This window comes from Phasianus colchicus, chromosome 5, assembly GCF_987193195.1.
Source record: "Phasianus colchicus chromosome 5, bPhaCol1.hap1.1, whole genome shotgun sequence".
Taxonomy (NCBI): Eukaryota; Metazoa; Chordata; class Aves; order Galliformes; family Phasianidae; genus Phasianus; species Phasianus colchicus.
Genome location: NC_143440.1, coordinates 13295928 through 13319461, shown reverse-complemented (window position 1 = coordinate 13319461; position 23534 = coordinate 13295928). Strand labels below are relative to the sequence as shown.

Genomic DNA, 23534 nt, shown 5'->3' with positions numbered 1-23534 from the left:
GCTAAAGAAGATGGGGCCTTCACAGCCTCAGATCAGAAACTCAGCAATTAGATAGATTAGTTTTCTTTGGCCCCACTAGGTCACTAGCAATCTCTTCAGAAGGAAACAGACTGTCTTCCTCCTAGTCACCTTGTTTAAGAATTAAAAGTGATAAGAACCCAGGCTGAGTATTTACAACTTCCCTGAGCAGCCATTTGCCATCTCACAACGACTCAGGAGACTTGAAGGGTCTGCAGGGAAAGGGGTTGATGCACAGGAAGGAGGTAGGAGCAGTTAAGTGAAAAACCAGTGCTCGAACTGTGAAAGCTGCTTGAAAGATGAAGATCTTTTTACTAGGGAAACATTATGTAACTGAAGTTACATTCCATCCCACCATTTTATGTAGACCTAAAAATGAATCTACACTTATTGAGATCTCAGCTGTATTCTTATAGCCCTGATCCCAAACCTGGTTTTCAGTCTATGGATAAGCTCTTTCCTGACCAATTGAGAGTGTTTTGGTACTCATTCACAGCTTGAGCATCTGCCCAATTTCAACCCACATCACTCTGCATGGCTCCTAACATTCAGTAGCTGCCTGAAGTCTCTCATGAAGAAGAATCTGTGAGGTCTCTCTTTAATCCAACTGGATCTCTGAAGAAAGCAATGTTATATTGTCCATTTAGTGAGTTAATTGCTCTCTTGTTTTTCAGTCTTTTTACACTTTTCTGGTGGTATCAAAGGGCTTTTAATGTGGCAAACATTGACAATGTCATACTATACTGAAGATGGCATACTTGGAACGATGGCCTTTCCTGTCTCAGGCTAACAGAATAATATAGGAAAAGGGATGGCATGGCAAAGGTGAGGTTGGAGAACTGTTGTGCTCTAGATTTTCTCAGCTACAAGGCTTTTCGCTGGAAGTGCACAATAGAGCAGTTGTGAGGCTGCTATATCTGCTGGTGAAGAACAGAGAATTTCTCAGCTATCTTTGCTATAGGCAAAATGCGGAGATTTTGTGTTCCTTTTTTTGCATCCTGCTTCTGCAGTGCAACTTTTGCCTGATATTTCTAGTGCTGAGCATATATGATTATGATGAAGCTCAGGATGTGAATGCAAGTTTCCAAAAACATTTACTCTAATCTGTGGCGTGATTAAGAGCTACTGAGAAACTCCCCATTGACTTTATTTCTCTCTGCGATGTTGTGTAGAAATACAGTAACCACAGCTCAATTCCCTGTTCTCTCAAGTCTCCTTAGTTTAGATTTCACTCCTGTGATATCAAGTTGTTTCTCTTTTGGCTGCCTGGATAGTAATAACTGGCCATTAATATTCATTGGCCGCTCAACAGTTGCATCAGTATAAGTCATTTTATTTTTTTCTAATACTAGACTCCATCTAAACTTTTTCACAGGTTAAAGGAGGCTCAGAATATAATAGCCAATTAGGAAATAAAGAAGCTGCAGACTGAGAAAAATAAGCTTTTCTTGGATTAGTATTTCTCTATAGTGATTTCTGAGTTAACATGGAATTTATTAGCGTCCATGAAGACAATTAGAAGCAATAGATTTGATGCTCTCCCCCTAGAAAATTGCCAGAGACATCTATCACCTATTTTTTTTACTGTTCTTTCAAAGTATTGTTTGTGTAATTGGGGGAGACTGTAACAAAATACCTTGGTCAGGACCTGATTCAGCAAAATAACAATTACCCTTGTGTGTCAGACCATTTTTGGCTGCAGAAATCAATTTTTATGGGCTCCAGAGTCTCATGAAGGATTAAGAAACATGGATCCCATGGGTAGAGGCTCATTTTTGTTGTTGTTAAAGCAGGTCCTTAGAGTGAAAGGGATATAACTTTATTAAATTATGAAAAAGAATTATGAAGAAGATTAGCCACAGACAAAGGATGATGAAATGATGGCTTGGACATTATGGGAGGAAGTATAGCATAGAGGAGAACAGTGAATATATGGGTGTAAGCCTCTGAAAATGAATAATGATGCATCAATGTGGGCATCATTGGTTTTCAAAATGACAGTGAAAAAAATCCTAAATTGGTAGACTTGGGAATTTTTCTGCTGGAGAATAATTAAAATTATTTTTTTCCATGCAGACTATCTGGAAAAAGAAAAAAAAAAAACGAAAAAAAAAAAAAGAAGGTAATATAACTAAATAGTTCTGTTGTCATACCAAGTACTTACTCTTTGCATTAATACCTCGCATCAGGTTTTGTGTCACAACCTCAATGAAGTTACCTATAGTCTGTGACATTCCTTGTTCTTTTGCATTTAATAACTGTACTGTAATCTCCTCGGCTGCCCAACATGGAGCTCAGGTTGATGGGAATTGGAGGAAAGCTTCACAGAATAAAAAGTGACAGTCTGTAACATACACAAGTTGCAAGCAACGTACAGTAATAACAAATGTTAACAAACAGAGTGAAAGAGGGAAAGAGAAAAAAGAGAGAGAGAAAAGGTGAAGAACATGTAAAAGAATTAATAGATTCCTGTATAACAACTCAATTTAGTTATCCCAGTATTCTAAGGCCATTAAAATGCAAAAATGTTTGTTAGTTCTAGGTATCTTTATTAAGGTTTCCTGATTTTTAAATTACTGCAGTTTTTGAAAGTTACTAGGAAGCTCTTCTGAGTAGATTTCGCACTGATGGCTTTACACTGGCACAAACGAGAGCAGAATTTAGTATGCTACATGTATACGCAGAGGCCTTCCGACCCAACCTACCTCTTCAGCATTTACTCACCACCTTGTTGACCTGGGTTCCTCCAGGAAGCCGTGTCCCCCAGGAAAGGCACTCCAGTGACAGTGGTGACCACCTCTCCCAGAACTAACTGACCAACATAGTAACATCACTCCCAGAGAGTATCAAATTTGAGAGGCACTACATCTTGAAGTGAGGTGACAGTATGTTGGCTGCCTACCTACTGGTATGCTAGAGGAAATACAGGAGCTCTAACTAAGTAGATCCAGTGCATTTTGCCATTACAGATTTAGTATTGGATATGTGCTTAATGCAGTGCTGAGAACTGTTTCTCCTGGAAATGCTGCATTGCAAAGAGCTCTGGAAGATCCCTCCTAGTTGTATCCTGACCCTTCTGTGGATTCACTTGCACTCATCCTGGCCTTCCGAGAACCCCATCAACAGCAAATTCTGTAGTCCTTTGACAGGTCAGGTACAGGTTGCAGTTGAGTGAGGCATGCTGCACTCTTATAATACCGCCCTGACTGAAGAATACAGTATGATGATCTGTACAGTATGGAGGGTGTCTGAGAGATGGAACATGGATGAATACAGTGAACAATGACAGTGGGAATGGTGGATTGTTTGTTATTTCAGCTTTTTTCTTATAAACAGACAAGCAAATAGCCAATGGAGAAAAGTAGGTACAGAGTAAGAGGGATATAAGATAGTGGGCTGGGCACAGCGCTATCATATCATATCCTAGGCCCTTTTTTCCCCTGTTCTTTTGTAATAATGGATACCCCATCTGATTAGTGCTATTGCAGTGGAGATGCCTTTTGTTGTATCTATCCTACAAATATCATTCATACTTAATCCAGCAGGAGGGAGAGATGCCAAGAGTACCTCCTTCATATTCCAGGATTTCATTTGGCAGTGGATGGCATGGAAGCTATGATGGCAGGCACATGTGTTTGAAAGGGCACTCGAGAATGATGGTTTGCCACATTTACAGCTGCCTCACACTGGAGGATTGGCACTGGCTAGGCTTATTTGACTAGAGTGTTTGTTTCTGTTTTCCCATCACTAAAAGTGTCTCATGTGCTCATTAAATTATTAAGGCATGAAAAGTCCAAAGATTTATTATTTAGTTCTATGATTGTTTTTCAGCTCAGCGTAGTCCTGCCCGTCCACACAATTATGTCTGACTGTGGCTGGGCCACAGGGGACTATTTAATAAGATTCTTCTTCTTTTTTTTTTTTTTGGTTTCTCACATAGTGCCAGGGAAATGTGTCTAAGTATCTGCTGTGGGAAACAACAGCAAAAGGACAACAGTGCTGAAGGAAATCCCCAGACTCCTCTGCTGGCAGAGGGACAGAAGCCAGTTCAGAGCTGCAAGGGGCTCTTTTTAACTTCTTGTTAATTACTGGGGCTTTGTCCAAACCTTCCTCATTAGGGACTTGGCTGTGGCTACTGCACACTTTCATTTAACTCACTGGATGGCAAAACTCTTCAGCCATTGTGGACTTGGCGTGCACGTGGACCAAAAAAAAAAAAGGAAACCTAAAGTTTTGTACTTGAGTTCATTGCTCTTCCTTTTTTGCTTTCAACAGATATGGTACAGAGACTGATATTCTTACTCAAATCCTAATGTAAACAAGCACGTGGTACAAGTGACAGCCACTGATTTTATCTCTACAGGAAATGATAAATGAATAATTGTGCAAGAAAATATTACATTGTATTGGTTATAATTTCTGTTTTGTGTGTGATCCACAGCAGTGAGATTGCAGAAATGTTACTTGGTAAGCAAGAAAAAGGTCCAAATTGTTTTCATCTATCTGTAGACACTTAACTGAAGTTAAGTTAGAGTTGCAGTCACCTGAGATCAATTATTGAGAAAGCCACCTCTGGAGAGCAGTTCAGGTCATAAATGAATAAATTACTCTCTAAGACTCCTAACTCTTCCTTCAACATATGGAGGGACCTCAGGCAAACGCATTTTAATCTAAAAGAGAAGAACTGAGCATTATTACTTTTATTTTGAGTTGTTAACATTTCTGTGTTAGATCCTGAGGACCAGCTTCTATCTTCAGTAATGTTAAGATGTAATCACTGCCTCATTTACTATTTGGAATGATGAATTCTGATATTCTAAAGGCCAAACAGATTAAGTATAAGGAGGAAAGAAAAGCATCTTCCTGCTATCTTATATTCACTGCCTTTTTGCATATTTGGTGTGCAATGTATACAAACATCAAAGTTGTCTGAGCTGAAACAGACCTAAACTCTTTGCAGTTACACTGCTGTCTACTGTCCTTCCTACAGAGATGGTCAAAGATTTTATGACACTAAATCTAGCAGCCTTTTTTTTTTCCTGTGGATGGAAGAACCACCACAGTGACTGCATACCTATGCTTCAACAATGGTTTGCTATTCATAAAAAAAAAACACCAAAACACTGAAGTTCACAGTCTACAGCTATATGTTAGGCAGCATAATAGGCCTCTGACAAGATCTGCCAAGAGTCCCCAGCTCCCACTGAGCACTGGCACTGGAATTACAATGCTCAGCACACTTCTGACGTTAGAACCAATGCGTTGCACAAAAAATACAGGTTATTTGGGTTACAGTGACAGAAGGGAAGAAAAAGGAAACCCTGAGAAAAGAGCAGTGCTTCCAGAAGACATGACTTATAAAATTGAAATACTCCACATTATTTCTTTTAAAAGAAACCAGCTCTATCTCAGTAAATTGCATTGAAATGATAAGTTATAAAGTCACAGCTTGCTCCCATTCATCTGCCCATGGGGTACAATGAAGTCACTATAAAGTGTTGTTCCCCTCTGTCAGGGATAAGATGGCCTTAACTATTCAGACAGCAGGATAGTTATGGAGTGGGTTCTGGAAAAAGTTTGAGGGGCAGGGAAGTAAAACAACCACAGAAGTTTTTCTAAAGCTAAAGACTAATCAGTAAGGATAGATATTTTTCACTTCCTCTTAGACTCCTGAATTCTAATAATATTTCTTCCAAATTTTTCAAGCTATGCAATAAAGCAGGAAATTTTGCTATGGGTACACTGTGAGAAAGTTAACAATGTGTCTGCACAACACATTTGTATACAGATGCAATATTCTTGGAGTACAGTTTATGTGAAGCTGTGTGCAGACTTGATCAGAGAGATGACAAGTTCTTATTTTGGCCATATTAAAATTAACATAAGCATTTTGTGTGCAGATGTTTTAAATACATGTACAGAAACAATAAAAGGCTGGGATTGGCTTCTTAGCAAAACCCAAGTAACCTCCATCTCTGCTTGTGTATTACGGATGCATTTTTAAGACCATTACTCTGTGGCTCTAGAGAGTGCTGTAGACATCAAATGAAGTTATAATTCCATTCATATTTTAATTTCTTTTACAGTATTGGAAAATGGCTTTCATTTCTTCATCTATGTCACCTTTGAGATGTAACTGTGCAGACAGCCTATACTTCAGGTAAGTGCACAGCTCACAGAAGAGAGAGCCTTAAGAGATAAGTAACATTTTCATAGCAAAACTTTCAATATTTCTTTTGTATGTTTTAAGGTTTTCTTACAAACTTATATCTTAAAGTCAGTGTGCTGACTGAGATAAATTATATCTGTAGGATGCTGTGTGGTTTGAAGCAGAAGTCATGTGAGTTTGACTGTTTGAGTCTGTCTTCTTTTGCTTTGTTTCTATTTGAAGTAAATTTTGCCTTCCCATCCCCCTCTTCTCATTTTGCTTCTGTTATGAAGATGAAAGACACTGCAGTACAGGGCACTATGGTTGTGACTGCTGTTTAGTAGTTACGTTCTACTAATGGCTTTGTCACAGACCTTTCAAATGATCTTGCTCAGTTAAATTATGCCCTGTGTAAAATGAAAATATTGGAATCCAATATATTGATATATTGATATTCCAATTTTGAAATCCACAAAGTCCACTGATTCCAAATCTCGGCTCCATGCAGGACCAACCAGGGGACTTCAACTGCTCCTCATACATCTTGCCCTGCAGACCCTTCACCATCTTTGTAGCTCTCCTTTGGATACTGAAGGAGATGGGTCAGATGAGATCTGCTTCTTTGTGCTATCATAGGCCCAGTTCCTCCTGACACTATATGAACATTATCTTGAGAATTTAAGGACACCAGAAGCTATCTTGGGGAATGTTTTTTTATAGGGGTAACCTTTGCTTTCTTAATGCTACTGGTGAGGACCTCTAATCTGAAATGCCTTTCCTCCCCTTCTGCTGCTCTCCCACCTGCCCACTGGCAGGAAGAGATAAACTGGAGAGCAGGCAGAATCGTTGCAGACAGGGAAGGGCATGATAGAATTCTTTATCAAATTAATACCAAGAGCAGTTATTTAAAGACACCTCCTGCCAGATGTAGATGACACAGGACTGGGCTGCTGAGAGTGTTGGGGTCTATTTAAAAATTCAATTCAAACCTACTCAAATTTCAATTCAAAACATCTTTGCTTTGCATGCAAATCACCGTAGCATCATTGGCAGCAGCTGTGCAGCCACTGGGCAAAGCTCTGCTGTTTGCATGTCTGTGCCAGGAAAGTGCTCCTTAGCCTGCGAGGAGGCACTGGGGTATGGCTGTGCAGAGCTCTCCATACAGACCCCTTGGCCCTGTGTGCATGGACTGAGAACAGCTGTGAACTACTGCCTGAATACAGATGGGGCATGTGAAGAGGTAATCGTACATGGAACTATTTCATACTCATCACTGTTTTGTGAAGAATTTAATAATTCCACTAAAAATATTATATGGAATTAGTAACTTCATGTGATGTCTCTTACTCTTGAGTAACTAAAGGCCCTTTTATGTGTCTGAATAATGTAATTAGATATGTGTAGTATGGCTGTATATCACGTAGATACCGCCACACCGAACAGTTGCTGTTAAAATTTACAGAAAATATCTTGAGCAACTCAGCATTATATCTGGGTCTATCTGAGTACCTAGCATGATCTTAACTGGTTGTCTACAGCTAGGTAAGGTTAACTAATGCAAATATTCTACAGTAAGGGGAGCATCACTACTTGCAAGTCTCTGTTTCTATATGATGTGCAGTTATAGTTTCAGGAACAAGTTAGAGCCTATGAAAGCTTCATATACATAAAGTGAACCTCAACATCCAAGGCAGTGCATATCTTGTTTTAACAGTTAGTTCTGATCTTATTATTTTGCAATTACTTCTTGTACACATACAGATCTTTTCTTGTGAGAAAGCTGAGAGATGCAGGCAGTATTTTTTGCTGCTAGTGGTGCATAATAATTATCAGAAACAGGTCTTCAGCAACAGTGTTACCAAGTCCATTTTGTTAGCTGAAATACAAGTGTGCTTTGTTACTTCTTAAAATTTATATGCTTGTACACATGTATAAAAATAGCCTCTTCTAACTAATTATTGCAGAAATAGATAAGTTGCTGTTACTATCAATATTTCATGGATATTGTGGTAACAGCTGATTTTAGAGCACTGGTGGTGGCAAAACAGTTCCACATTGAACCAAAATTACATGTATTCTCAGGATACCAGTGTGGATTTGCATTGAACTTGTAGAATTCTTAGTCCTCTAGTTCCCAGAGATGGCCAGGATATGTAATGGAAGGAACTTTATAAAGAAAAGGATATCTGAGAAGAAGGTCACTCTGTAGTTGTTTGCTAAAGTACTCAGAAGTGAGATGTCTTATACACTTTACAAGTGGGTGCTTGGCATATTGCTTGTGGTAGAAAATGCACCATATTGTCTGTGCATTCTATTCCTCTTCATATATGATGCCACATAGGCATCACTTACGAGGAAGTTTGCTGCTTGGACATGACTTGTGATAAGCATTTGCAACCTGAAGGGAATGGATGATAAAACCACACGCTTATGCACCAAAGATACAATAGGAAAGAGACAGTCTATCAGTCACGTGAATTGTGATTGGCCTGTTGCAATGGAATAGTCTTTAACAAAATAAATAAATAAATAAATAAATGAAAGCTCTTTACCTTCTGAATGGATTTTACACAGTTGCACAAAAGGAAAAAGACAAAAGAAGAGAGTAAAGTTCCCACCAGCTCTTCCCCACCAAAATTAGCATTGGCATAGGTGAAGTTATACACAAAGGAAAGTCTCACTTTCTTTGTGCTTCTCACAATGACATCAACATGCATGGCTATGAGATGACAAGAAAATACCTCACTCAGGATGAGTAACAAATTAGAATTTTCTTCAAAGTAAAAGAAATGATAACACAAGACCATCATAGGTATACTCTAGCTCTTTCCAAACATCCCTTGTCTAGATGTCAGTTAAAATCACTTGATTGGAGATCTGTTTTATCTAATGCAACACAGGGGAATATTCTGAATAGGCTATAAAATGTCTACTATGCAACTCGGTTGGGACATCTGCCAAAAATGCAGTTGGCTTTGTTTTTGACATTATTATCTACTTTGAAATTACTCCATAGAATAAATAGTGATATTCCGTGGGTAGAGGTAGATTATGGGGTTGAAACAATCAAATTGGAGCCCCGTAACTTTATGTGCTATAGGAGGATTCTCATAAAACTGAGATATTCCCATAATTAACCACTAGCCATGGGATATTATAATATATTCCATGGTGACTAGTATTTTTTTTCATTTCCCTCCCCCCTGGTAGAATTAGTATGATTAATTTTCCTCTGGTTTCACCTATTGCTGACATAAATCAGTATAATTAAAAGTAAAAATACCATAATATGAGGCGATCACTGTTCAGGTCAAACCAGCCAGAAATGACCAGTCAGACCTTTTCCAGTCAGCCTTTGCCACTAGGTTGAGAGCTCTAACTCACCAACCCAAAAAGGAGTGTGGTTTAGAAAATGTAGTTCAAAACTCTTCATAGTTCTAAATGCTAATTTCTAGTGGAATATTATAGAATAACTGGTTAACATGCCATGGAATAAACATCCTTACATCTAGTCTTGTCTCAGAGTGAGTCATTTTGTATTAGTGTCAAGAATTTGAGCTGTTGTTCTACTTTGCAGTTAATCATCAGAAAGAGACGGATCGTCTCATGAATATGCATGATGGTATAGTTGTCCCTTCAACTTACTAGGCACCTAGTTTCTGTAATGAGATGTACAATATCTGCCATTTAAAACAGCTGAAAGGTCCCAATTGGGAACAAATGAGAAAGCATCTGGCTGTTTCAAATTCCAGCCCTGTTTTGTCAGAGAACTCTGTAATTGCTGAGTACTTGGCTCCTACTCTGCTCTATGAAGCATTCAGCTCTCAGGAGCCTCAGAGATGCATTACACAGTCCAGCAAAATAGCTGTAGAACTCTCAAAATTCTTCCACTAGATGTAACAGCTCTTCCAAATATCTTGAGACTTGCATGCCCTTAACCAGGACCAAAGTTTGGGCTCCTAGAGCGTGCTCTCATGCTTAGTTTTGCTGATCAGCCTCCACTGTACCATTTGTCCCTGCAACCTAGATTTCACACATATTATTCACTGTGTGATGGTGGGACTAGAATGGATAAATGTGCTACCCATTGCTCTAAGAAAGCAGTCTGGCTGAATCTTAAATCACTACGCGGGATGGAGGTTAACGGTCAGATGGACATTCCTCTAAGAGGTTTCCTACCTGCTCTGTTAATTTCTAAAATTTCTTCTTGGGCCAGTGGGCAAGTGTCGCTCTGAGTACTGTGGTGTGGAGAGTTTACGACAGATTTACAATAATTGGGGGATCCCAGCTGGGGTGGCCTCGGGATATGCTTCTTTTTTTTCTTTGGTAGCTTCTGCTTAGCCATAGCTAAGGAGTAATACATTCCGAAATTGTTCACAATGACAGGGACAGGCATGGCAATGGTCAGCACGCCAGCGAGAGCGCAGAGGGCCCCCACCAGCATGCCTGACCAAGTCTGAGGATACATGTCTCCGTAGCCCAGGGTCGTCATGGTGACAACAGCCCACCAGAAGCCGATGGGGATGTTTTTAAAGTGTGTGTGTTCACTGGCACTAGGGTCATTTGGTTTAGCACCTATTCTCTCGGCATAATAGATCATCGTGGCAAAGATTAAGACGCCCAATGCCAAAAATATGATGAGCAGCAAGAATTCGTTTGTGCTGGCACGGAGGGTGTGTCCCAAGACCCGCAACCCAACGAAGTGGCGGGTCAGCTTGAAAATTCGCAGGATTCGCACGAAACGGACTACACGGAGGAAGCCCAGGACATCCTTAGCAGCTTTGGAAGACAGGCCACTGAGTCCAACCTCTAGATAGAAAGGCAGTATGGCCACAAAGTCAATGATGTTCAAAGAGTTTTTGATAAATTCCACCTTGTTTGGGCAGAAAGTGACTCTCATCAAGAACTCAAATGTAAACCAGACCACACAGACACCTTCGATGTAGGTGAGAAAGGCTTCAGTCTCTGCTTCCCTGTAGTGCCGCACCTGGGTGTCATTCCCGATGAATTCAGTTTCTGTCTTGTTCACAATGGGGTTAAATCTCTCGTGGGTCTCGAGGCAGAAGGTGGTGATGGAGACCAGAATGAAGAAGAGGGAGGCAAATGCCACATACTGTGAAAAGAAAGATATGAGAGAAATGTTAAGCAGTAAGTTAAGCACAGAAGCTTTGATTCTGACCAAAAAAAAAAGAGAGACAAGAGCTGTGCTAGAACTGAAGATTATACCAAGCCTTCTTCCTCTGGACTGAAGATGCCAAGTCTCACCAGCTTGACATTCAAACTTGGAGGGAGAGCAGTACACAAGTACATGCTAATGTCCATTCCTATACAGATAGCACTTCAGTGTGAGTATGAATTTCAGCAAGCATTTGAATCTCAGAGCTTTCTTTGGTATTTCAGTTTAAGAACATACTTAAATTGTACCTGCCTAAACTGAATCTTTCTGGTCTTAAAGATAGTGAACACCTCCCAGGACAGTGGTCATACAGGAGTCCTTTCACAGCACTGTGTCAGAGGTATGGTGGCTGCCTCTTGCTCCCAGCCAGGTGAGAGCTGTGGCACTTCAGATTCCTCAGTAAGTGTTGGTAAATGCAAATGGCAGTCTCAGGTGGCCTCCACAGTAAGGATCAGAGTCCGGTTTGGCACTGTTAGGTTATATTACTAAATCCTAGGGACAGGTCAAGGAACAGGCACTTACCAAAACCAAGCTTTCCTGCAGTAAACATGACTTCAGTTTGGTTAATCAAATTATGATGAAGATGGAAGCAGCCCCCAAAGTCAGTGAATGTTTTTCTAAGAATTATTTGCTTTTTCTGCCTCAGCTCCTGCTCTCCTCAGCTTAAAGGAGATCCCTTGGTTATATTCGACAATAACTGAGGGGAACAGTCAGGATGAAATTAGCAACTCTAATGACCACACTTTCTCTGCTCAATCCTCCTTTAATAAATCAAGTAGATCACTGTTTAAACATGAAGAACTATATAAATTAAAATATTATTTAGATATTCTCGTAGTGTTCCATTAATTGTACTGTCCCTTTTCTAGCAGTGTAGCCAGAGCAGGGGTTAAAAAGAGCTAGTTTCTTTTAATTGTCTGCTGCCAGTAAATGCAGAGCAATAATCTGAAACAAATCACTGCCAAAGGAATAGAATAGTTAAAAATAACTTCTGCTTCATGCTACCAATGCTCTCCTGCAATTGAGAAGTTCCTCCTGACTCCCAATTTAGGTAGACATAGTATAAAACTGCACTTGACCTTCCCTATTAGCAAACAAAGTCAAAAGCAAGTATTTGCCAAGTTTAAGGTAAGCTGTTTAATAGAGAGAGATCACAGAATTATTTAGATTGGAAGGGTCCTCTGGAGGTCATCTGGGACAACTTTGAAGTTGGACCAGGCATGCCTTGTCTGATCCTGGGTATCTCCATAGCTGGGGCAGCCTGTGCCAGTATTTAACCAATAAGAGCAAAAAAGCTTGGAAGTATACAGGAGCAAACAGGCTTTTCTCCATTTTCAAGCCAGCCTTACTGCCTAACAGATGAGAAGCTTACCCGCTGTCACAGACACAAAACCAAGTACCTTCCTTGCATCAGTCTATCAGAGCATTCTTATGTGATGGTTCAATGTATATGTTAATATGTGCTAAAATCAGTGCTGAATATGGTAGTCTAGGAAGATAAGCAAACTAGAGGTTAGGGAAGATAAGAAGTAGGATTGCTGGTATCTTTTTATTGGATTGTCCTATTAAACAGGGAAATTTCTCCAGGCAAAATGTCTTCATCTGTAAAATGGGTTAAAAAATGATAAGCGGTGCTATGTGCTTTGTGATCCTAGATAAACAGCTCCTATATGTTATAGAATCATAGAACCATAGGATCCTTAGAGTTGGAAGGGACATTGAAAGGTCATCTAGTCCAACTCCCCTGCAATGAATAGGGATATGCACAGCTGAATCAGGTTGCCCAGTTTTCATTTTATTGTTATTGACTTCACCAATTCTCAACAGTCTTTCTGAAAAATAAGTCAAAGAGGCTTTTAAGTGGTCAAAGTCAATTTGTGCATGATATCATTAACGTTCAGAGCATAATTCAGCAAGGGTTAGTTGCCCAATTTTCTGTGTATCAGTAAAACAAGAACTAAAAAACATTTTTCAACAAGAATTGAGGAATATGTTCCCAGCAGCCTTAGAGCATGGCTGCTCCATTTCAGCCTGGAGCAGATTTTTACTGTAGAGTTTTAGAGCCCTGAGAATTCAGGATGCTGAAGGAAATGCTGACACTTCATTAAACCAGGTAGCACTCGCTGATAAGAAGCAGAGAGGGGAATTGAACCATTTTGCATTTTAAGGGATCTGTGAAAAGGCCCTTTTATGCTGACTCAAAATGTGATTCTTCTCATATATGAATACATCTCCCAAGTGAGTTTTTCCTGCCTAGGATAACTGTCAGGCTGCTCTTTCACATCAACTGTGTTAAAAAGTGCTGTTCTCCTGCAGTGAAGGGAAGAAATGACCAATTCTGGCAGGATATTTAAATTCTCTGCAGTGGTACATGCTAGCAGTGTTACCAGTAGAGAACATCACAACCATCCTCTCTCTTGCTGTTAGCTCTTGTGTGTGTTCTCTTTGGTTTCTGAGGAGAATTGAGAACTTTTAGTCTCCAGTTCAGCAGAGCAGGGAAGTATCTGTTGAATGAGCATGAATGGTCCTGCCTGTATTTAAGAACATGCAGAGTTCCTTCACACATACAGGTGTGTTCTTAAATGCTTTGCTTCTTTGGAGCTGTAGGTCTGCTTTCAAGATTTCATAAAACTGGCTCCAAGCAATGCTATTGACAAGATGGATCTCAATTTCAATTTTTTTTTCACTGTCAAATTACTATCTAATCATAAAGCCTATTCTGTGTTTGAGAAGAAAAAATACTCCTTAGTATTGAAAGGCCCTTGATTTTAAATGTAACAATTATACCAATATGTCCCAATCTATATTTTTACATCTTGCCACATCTATAATGTGTCTTGTGCTATCTACATTTCACAGCTCTGGAAGATATTTAAAGCCTGCCTGGACACCTTTCTCTGCAGGGAACCTGCTTTAGCAGAAGGGTTGGACTAGTTGATCTCCAAAGGTCCCTTCTAAACCCTATTGTTCTGTGGTTCTGTGGTTCTGTGAAATTTACAGCTTCTGTAGTTTATGGTTGTTTTGTACAAGCAAATTACAGTACTTCAGCAATGTAGAGTCATCCAGAAATATCCTCGAGATATAGCAACTAAGTGGTCAGGGAAGCAGATGTGCTGTGTAAGTCAGAAAGGAGACAATTGTTTTATGACAACTTTTTTTGGTAATGTAAGATAGAATTTTTGCAGAAGGCTCCTGCCTCCATAGCCACAGGGCCATTCATAAGACAGAAACTGGTGGTCAGTGCTCTTCCTAGCAAGGCATCCCAAAAAAGGACTTTAAAAAAACCAGAAAGTTCCACTAAACTACACACAGGGCAACTACCGAGCAGCCTCTTAATGAAGGTCCCAACAGAGTTTTCCAGTCCCTTGGCTGATCCAAAGAACTGCAGAAGTGAATGAGAGCTACACCTGATAGTTCATTCACTGGCACCCACCTCTGGTGCATTCACCTACTACAGCCGACTGGATGTAGAGACTTAGAAGCCTTCTGTAAATGAATGTGTAGTATACAGCTGACATGGAAATATATTAATGACATATCATTATCACTCTATCAAAAAGGCCAAGGAAAATCAGCTATCACACCTTACATGATAGCCAGTCAAATCCAGAGATGAGCAAAGCTGGTAAAATCTAGTGAAGATTTTGGACTGTTCTGTTGACTGTCTTGGAAAATAAGGCTATTTCTTTATATCAGTAATAACAGCCCAAACCAGATTGATTCAGTGGGTTGTTCTTGTGATATTTAATGTTTCTTAATCTTTCTGCTGCTTACATTTTACAACAGAATCTCTCAGAATCTCTAGGACCAGAATCTGCTGGGGTAAAAGAGCAAGGATTTTTTCAAGTGATGTCATGTGCTATTGAGTTACATAATGGCAGCTAAAATTTTCTATAATTAAAGAAAATACCTAGGTAATGTGTTTGAAGTGATCAAAACTCTTTTATCTGCTTTGACACGTGTGAATGATTCCTACTTAGCCTGGAGATGGTGCTTCCATTGCTTTTTTCTGTCTCTAATACCAACAAAGAAAATTCTCAGATTGTCCAGAATGGCAGAAACCATATGAGAAGGCAGAAAGACTTTTAAAGGGATGTTTTGATTAAGATGTAAATTATGTTAAAATGCCTTCATTATGAAAAGAAAAAAAATTACACTTCTGCATAATTTCTGCTAATTGTGATTCTATTTTTTAACAAGGCTATTTTGAAAGATGCTAAAATGCATCATGCCCATAAAGTGGAGAATTTCACCATCTAACTTATATTGCAATTTTAAGCTGAAAGGGGAGACTTAGATTAGATGTCAGGAGGAAATTTTTCCCTGAGAGGATGATGAGGTGCTGGCACAGGCTGCTCAGAGAAGCTGTGCATGCCATCCCCGGAGCTGTTTTAGGCTAGGTTGGATGAAGTCCTGGGCAGCCTGAGCTGGTGCCTGATTTCGTGGGTGGTAACCCTGCCCATTGCAGGGGCTTGAAACTAGATGATCTCTGAGGTCCCTTCCAACCCAAGCTGTTCTACCATAAAAAAGCATACATAAGAATCTTACTGTATAGGTGTGTGTATTACTATATGGCCTGCTTCTCCACTGCCATGTATCTAGCCTAGCCATTTTTGTCAGTGCCATGTGAATAGGAGGTTAATTCACATATAGTAGTGTTTCACACCAGCTTTGCATTGCTGTAAAAGGTGCAAGATAGCAGAATCAGATCTAGCCTCTCATGAATAATTAGCCAGTATATTTCGATTCAGCGTGGAAAGGGAACAGATGGATAAAAAACACGGACAAACCTTGTAATACACAAGGATTAGGAGACTAGGTTGATTCAGGAAAAAGTCTGGGGATTGGACTGAGTAGTATTAAATACCTAAGTGTGACTGCCTGCTTCTGAGAATCACGTTTTAAAACAGTACTTCGTCTTGCATTTTTGAGACAGTTCTTATCTTGAAGATAAGAAACATTTTTATGTTCCACTTTAAGAAATAAGCCCAGGAGCCCAGTAGAATTCATTAATAAGTGCCTGAAATGACCAGGTTTCAATGCAGAATAGGCAGTGAAGGCTGGTGTTTAAAACACTGGGATAGAAATTAAATGATTGAGTCTCTTTTCCAGCATCCGACTCATTTCTTGCCTTCTTTTGTACCATTGTTTATCTACTTTTTCAGAGTGAAACAGCAAACATCCCGGATCTTGGGACTGTCTGCTGTTTGACAGTAGCTTGATGTTCACTCAGTGTGTGTGTGGAGACCTGTGGAGGGAAGCCTTGACTGAGTCCTTTGTAATAGAGACACTGCTGTTGGACCACAGGTAAGAGAAGTTGGTGGTTGCAGAAGGAGCCTTGCTTTTGCAAGTCAAGTTTCAGTTACCTCAGAGTTTGTTTTCTAGGAAACAGTTACACAACACCCATTCATAATTCATTCTAGATCACATGTTCAGTGAGAGTTGATAGAAACTGCGCACTGCAGATGGGGACTTTTCTCCTTTGATACTGCTTAGAAACATATAACAATCCTGACTAAAGCTAGAGAGGAGAAAAGGAACAGATGACACTCACAGGAGGTTTGCCAGACTTTGCAACTGCAAACAGAAGTATTTTCTAAAAAGTGATTCTTAATGCCTCTCATGTTGCAGGGAAATTCATAAAATTCTACCATTTCCTACCTCTGAATGAAAGACAGAGGAAGATAGCATTTCACTTGAACCACACCTTCTTGAAGCATCAGAACATTTTCTATAGACGTGGCACCTTGACTTTCTGCTGCTCTATTCTGGTGAGTTACGGTTTTAGTGACAAAAATACTTAATCTACTAGATCATAATTATCCTGGTCCTGTTGAACATACAAAGCACAGGAGCTAAGAAGTTGTCTTCTTAGTTAGTATGAACAGGGCCTCTGAGCATGAAGTTCTCCCATAAGAGAACCAAGGACTTTGCAAGACTAAAATGGGAGAAGAAAACATTCTGATCATAAATCTTCATCTCCAAAGGAGGAATGGTGGAGCCATTAGTGCTGCAGTGCTTACATAAATGTAAGTTGTGACACTACTGAAATCCTACATGCTTCATTTTTCTATTTTTTTTCTCTCACCTGAAAAGAATCCCAGGTCTGGTAACTCATGAGCTTGTTTTCTGTAAAGCATCAGTACTCCTCTGTTTAAGGTTTGTATCTGAAACTCCTGTTAAACCTGCCTGAAGTTGCCAACTTTGCCTGCCTGTGACATGAATCACTGAGCTGAGCTTTGCCTTTTTATCTTATTTTTAAAACTATATTTTAACCACTCTTCACTCAAAACTTAGCCCAGATATTAACAAAATGTGTAACAATAGAGAAATCTTTTCATCACAGCTCAGCCAAAGCTTGAGTTAAATGAAAGCTACTTGAAAGTAGTTAGCTTTATAACAACTCTGTAATCTGTCAAGACTGATTTTCCAACCTCACTTAGAGATATGGATCCTGATTCGAGCAAATGATTCATTCTGAATATCTAAGTAATTTTGCTGAATTTTTGAAAGAAATATTGAATCTGTATGACTGATGAAATGACTAAATGTGGGCACATGATAATAGCAACCTGCTAATGCTGTGAAAATGAGCAAAAGCAAGGACTTTGTCAAAAAGCCACTTGAGCAACATTTCCTTAATACTAATCCTAGTATAAGACATTTGCAGATCTTCTGAGTGACAATTATGAAATTGAAAGCGTTTGAAAGGGGGAAAATCCATTTGTGCTTTGAAGATGTGAAATAAGTATACAAGGGCACAATCAGATGTAACTGCCAAGCCTTTGCCTCTGAAGGGACAGATGAGCACCTTAGCAGTCCATCTGTCTGTCTTTCTTCAGTCAGTGGTATAATAAAGACAATCAATACAGCTCACTTCAGTGAACACACTGAAATTCAGTCATGAGATTGTTCAAAGTCATGCATCTTATGTGAGGCTAAGGAAAGAAGTAAGCTTATAGACAAACAGAGCTTGCTCTGGAGTCAGCTGCTAGTCCAACTAGCAGCTCATGGATGAAACGATTATGTAATGTCCCCCAAAAATATATGACAGCTTGCAGAAAAATCTTGGAACGCTTACTGGCATGCAGACATGAAACAGCGTATTAAAAAAAATGTGCAGTCATCTGTGGAAAATATGCTTAAGTTATTCGGTGTTGACATTGCAATAAGTAAATGAGAAGCAGATCTCTCAAATGTTAGTCCTAGCAGGCAGCCATGTGCTTTGACAAGGTAGTTACAGGGATAAGACTGAATCAGAACTGGAAGTGTAGTACATAGAGTATTTCTCTGTGACCACATGGCTGGCCAGCTGGTCACCAGGCAAAGTTTGGAATGGTTCTTTGTAGGTCACAGGCAAGATTTCCAGTCTTATTAGGATAGATTAAATCTTGTGATTTAGTAGGAACAACATGCATGGTCAACGCAGGGATGTGAATTTATTTTGTAAGCTTTCTTGCTAGCTGCCTAATCTGGCTAGTGAGAGCTGTATAGAGATAATATGGCAGGAGTGAGAAATGTTTCATATTGCTCAGCAACAGCTCAGTGTGAAATTGTCATCTTAACACGTATAGATTCCTGATCCAAAAGTGCCCCAAGAATTCTGCTCCTAGGTATATGGGACACTGCAGAAAGAGCTGGAGGTGTTGAAAGGAAATGTTCCATTTCTTCAAGGGACTGCAAAAACTTATGTTTTAAAGGGACCTCCAAATGTAATCTGGCCATGCCCTTGTCCCAAAGTCTTTGTTCATTCTCTAAAGATAGCTAAATAGGCTGTTTTTAAGGACTTCCGGTGATGAATATTCCAAACATTCTGCAAGAAATTCGTCCCAGTACTTCACTATACTTTATCTGTAATTATTCCTTTCTAATGCCTAACATAAATCATCTCTGCTACATTTTAAGCGTGTTTGCTTTTGTCTTATCTGTCACAGACAGCTATGGGTTTGGAAATTTGCAGATGTTTTCCTTTTTTTCTAAGCTAACAGCCACTAAACATTCAAATCTTCCACGAGTCCTGACTTATGTTCTCATATTCTCATACTTTGCTGCATAAAATCAATATAATTATTAATCTCATTTTCAGATGATGCTACATACATTTATGCTGTCAGTTCTGTCAAATGTTCTAGAATTAAAGAAACCGAGAAGTCATTTAATCTCTCATACACTGGAGCATGAGGAATGAAACTAGGCAACTTTTTCTGCAACTGCTCATTATTAGTAGGTTTTTCAGTCTTTTCTGTTAGGCAGTAGGCAACTTTGTACACGATGTGCTAGGCACACTTTCTGTTCTCAGCTGAAGAGTTTTGTAGCGATGACTGGTGGCAGTGTCAGGAGTTATGATTTTCAGGATCTTGCCTCACTACCTTTGTACTAGATGCTATTTTATCTCTTGAGAATATCACACTTCCTCCCTCTCTAACTCGCTGCCAGTCCTTCGTTGTAGGAAAAGCCATTTCTTATGCAACTCCTTAACAAGAGAGGGGAATTCCTGACTAGAGCTTGGCAGAATCCAACTGGGAAAACTGAAAGATTTTGCAAAATATGCTTAGTTCTAACGTTTCCTATGGCTTAGGAGTTGTTTTTGTCTTTCTCCTTCCAGACTGAATAGAAATTGCATGTGCTCGTGCTTATGATCCTGTGCAACCAAATTAAGCTAGGTATGTATCTCTGCCTTAGACTCACGTTTGGAATTCAAAAGTGTGAAAATAGAAAGATGATTGGTTGACAAGTTTTACTCTCATACGAGCATGCACAAAAATTGTTCAGTTGTTAACTCAGGAATCCCTTCTACTTACATTTTCGCTACAGCTTCTGCACTGTGACTTGCCTAAGAGTGGCTAAATTCATACGCTCATGATTCTAAGAAGTACAGCCTCTCTCAAATCTACATCTCATTACTAGAGTGCCAGAAGGCTCTCAAAGCACAGATGAAATTGTTCTGTAGCCTCTCAGGCCCACCCCAAGTGAGGGCTGATTCACCAACATCAGATATACAAGGAATATACACTCAAGGAATGAAATTTTTACAAGTATGGAGCAGGCAGAATGCCTGTTGGTCTTCAGCTCCATAGAAAGAGCACACCCGATTTACTTATTTTTTACAAGAAGCAGCACTCCAATGTGTGGAAGTGTCGAGTGCAAAACTCCACAAGGAGACACTTGAAATATGCAGTGAGTCCTTGCTCTGAATACAGAACACTCTAACATAATAAACAAGGCAGTCTTTACTTCCTGTAGATTTTGAGCCAAGATATTTGGAGTATGTGCCAGATTATGCTTGCATTCAGACAATGATGCTTTTGCTTCGAGACAAATTAGAATAAGCAGCTCTCAGACCTTTAAAATGTGGCTAGGCTGGCTACATAGCCATCCTTGAGCAAGTCTGCTTGTCTTCCACAAGCAGACTGATAGGGTCAGTCAGTAGGATGCTGATGGTTCCTATGTAAGCCTAAGGGGAAGATTCAGAAAATATCAGCATACAGAGGTGAGCAGAACCTGCACAGGTGGAGTCCCCGCTGCATTTTCTCCCCCAAAGCAATACTGTAGCAAAAGTAGTGATAAAATTCCTTGATGGAGGCACAGACCAAGCTTTTTCATATTTGACCATGGATTTTTGCAACATCAATTTCTGACTGCTCCACAAGAGATGTTCCAGAGTTTTAAATTCAAGGAGCGGATGAGTTTTTACCATCTGAGCATTGAGCTGAGCACATCAGAACTGAAGCACTCAAAATAACTCATCAGTGAAAACTGAAAGCCCTGAGTTCCCTCTGAGTGCCACAGAATGTTAAGCTCAGGATTTCCTGTTTTCACTGTAGTTTATATGGAAAGATGTGGCAGGTCATGTAGTCCTTGAAAAGCCAGGCTTCTTAGCAAAATGGATGGCAACTAGATGTCCAAACCCAGGCATTTCAATGATTGTTTCATGTTAGATAAATTCACATTGTTTGGTGAAAACCTTTCGTCATCAACTTTTATTTTCTGGATTATGCTTCGCAGTGCATCCTAGACTCTTTTGTTGCAATGTCCAACAACTTATTTATATTATAGATAAAATAATATGTAGTATGTGCTGTAAACATTATGCTATTATATATATATAAACTCTTATTAGCTAAAACACAGAGAAATATGCTAAATATGTGTTTATACATAGGTCACTCTGAAAGTAATGCCAAATATTTATTTCCATGGAAGTGACAACACATACAAAGAGCACAATAACACTATGTGAATGTCAATGGGTGCCATTTTTTCCATGTGGAGAAATTCAATTCACACCTTTGCTTCATCTGCACTTCCATGTCAGACACCATTTTGTCAGACTGCCCCTCTGCTGCCATCTGCCACACAAGAAAACATAACAGAATATAGGTGGGAAGGTTCAACCTCTACTGCCATACCACCAACATCTCCCTTTTAGGTTATAGACTGATATAATAAAACAAGAGGCGTTGCTTATGGAGAGCCCTTGTACGTTAAGTATCTAACGCCTATCTCAAGAACTGTGGTGATGCCTGGCTGTAGCATGCAGAGGGCCTCTTCTCTCCTTTGTGCACAGCCCTGCAGTAGCAGTAATTACTAGAAGAGCCTTTGGATTTAGGAGAACCCTCTAAATGGGAAGGACATGCTACCCAGAGGAAGACAGAGGCCATTTGGGGAGACCAGAGACCTTATGGAAATGTATCTGCTATCATGACATCACTACAGCCTCAAATTTGTACTATGACTTTTCACAGCACTGTGTTTCCCAGGCTTTTCCTCTTCTAAGCAAGGAGAGGAAGGACTTGTTCTAGCCCTTGACTTCTGTTCTATGCTACCTCTCTTTCTGCCAGACACAGCCCTTCTCTTCCCTTCCAGGTATGCCAGGGCTGCACCTCCCAGGCAAGGGCAACTTGCTGGAAACACTGCTGTCTGGAATGAGGCTTCACCAAGAGGACAGACCTGAGGCCAGCCAAGGTGATTGCCCTCCTTACTCCCTGGGCTCTTGATGCACCATGGACTTCCAGGTATTTGCTTAGTAGAGAGACGTGGGCACTATTGATAGGAGGTGGCATCTGCTACCTGAGTGCAAGTTGATGTGTGCAGTTGTGTGACACCATCTGATTCCTGCTCCAAAAACTGACCATGAGTCCTCTGCAGTACAAACTTTTGTCTCAGCTTTTCCTGCTGAGGCAGTTAATAGTTTCATTTTATGGTGTTCTGCTTCACTTGTTCCCAGGAACAAGTTAGACTTGTGATAGCTTCCTACCTGCAGAACCCTCTTCTGCTGTGTTTTCATATTTATCAGTCCAGGGAATGAAGGTGTTATGGTGATGATATCTGGTATTTCATCACCCTCTTTTGTCAGCGTCAATTCTTCTGTCTCTTTGAAGTGCAGAGTTTTCATGCTGATGTTTCTGTGGCTTAGCTCTTAAATGTGCTGGAAGTAAACAGCTGGAGCCAGTAAGGTGGCCATTTTATGCTAGTTTGCAGCTTTGTAATGCTGTCACCTGTTCAAGTGGTCAAGCACTTTGATTCACAGATTTCATTTTCCCCACTTCTCATAGGAAGTAGCTCATTTTCTCTGTGGTAAGGTTCTACCATTTTGCAAATAAATGCATATATGATATTTAGAGAAAGACTTTTTTTTTTTTCCCAACAGCAAGTACCTTAGTCTGTTTTAGGTATCCTAGGGTGTCTCCTCAAACTCTCTGAATAATGTTTAGACCCTTGCTTTAAGATGTTATGGCTTCCAAAGGTGAAAAACAAGGAAAATATTTTTTTGCTATACACCTTGATGGCACTAGCTAAGTTTCCTGTTTTTCAGTATGTTCTAATAATTTTTCTTAGCTTAGGCAACACACCATATTTCAAAGATGCCTTTGAGAATTTCAATTTGCCTACGTAAAAAGAACTATTTTGAGCTTGGCACTGAAGCTCTAGTAGGTTCTTGATTTTGCCCACAAGGCTACCACAGTCTCTGAAATACTACAGTGAGTAATGTGCCTGTCTAAGACATTGAGTCATTAAAGATATACTGCGGCCATAGAGAACTTCAGGAAGAGACCAGCCAGAACCCAAGCTGACACAGGCACCTGCTTTTCAAGAGCACTGATGAGAAATGTATAAAACCTGTGATACTAACCCAGCTATGGGGTATGCACAATGACTCTTCTCTAAGCATTAGCAACTGTGTTAGCAGCT

The 23534-nt window shown here is 39.8% G+C and overlaps 2 protein-coding genes across 11 annotated transcripts in view; one reads left to right on the top strand and one right to left on the bottom strand.

The window, feature by feature from the left end:
* TPH1 (tryptophan hydroxylase 1) overlaps positions 1-23534 on the top strand; it is a 282192-nt gene that overhangs the window by 171141 nt on the left and 87517 nt on the right. Inside the window, exons 21-25 of one of the 4 annotated variants that reach the window (XM_090140548.1) lie at positions 6105-6178; positions 16508-16649; positions 16974-17113; positions 19948-20005; positions 22209-22357. The gene's annotated coding sequence lies outside the window, so the exon portion shown is untranslated. Of the gene's footprint in view, positions 1-6104; positions 6179-10552; positions 10678-16507; positions 16650-16973; positions 17114-19947; positions 20006-22208; positions 22358-23534 lie in introns of those variants that run through there. The other 3 variants (XM_090140539.1, XM_090140540.1, XM_090140547.1) reach the window with 3 other exon arrangements.
* KCNC1 (potassium voltage-gated channel subfamily C member 1) overlaps positions 1-23534 on the bottom strand; it is a 116312-nt gene that overhangs the window by 23578 nt on the left and 69200 nt on the right. For all 7 annotated transcript variants that reach the window (XM_090140532.1, XM_090140536.1, XM_090140537.1 and 4 more), the window contains exon 2: positions 10346-11279. In XM_090140532.1, the coding sequence (XP_089996658.1) occupies positions 10346-11279 (934 nt within the window). The remainder of the gene's footprint in view (positions 1-10345; positions 11280-23534) is intronic.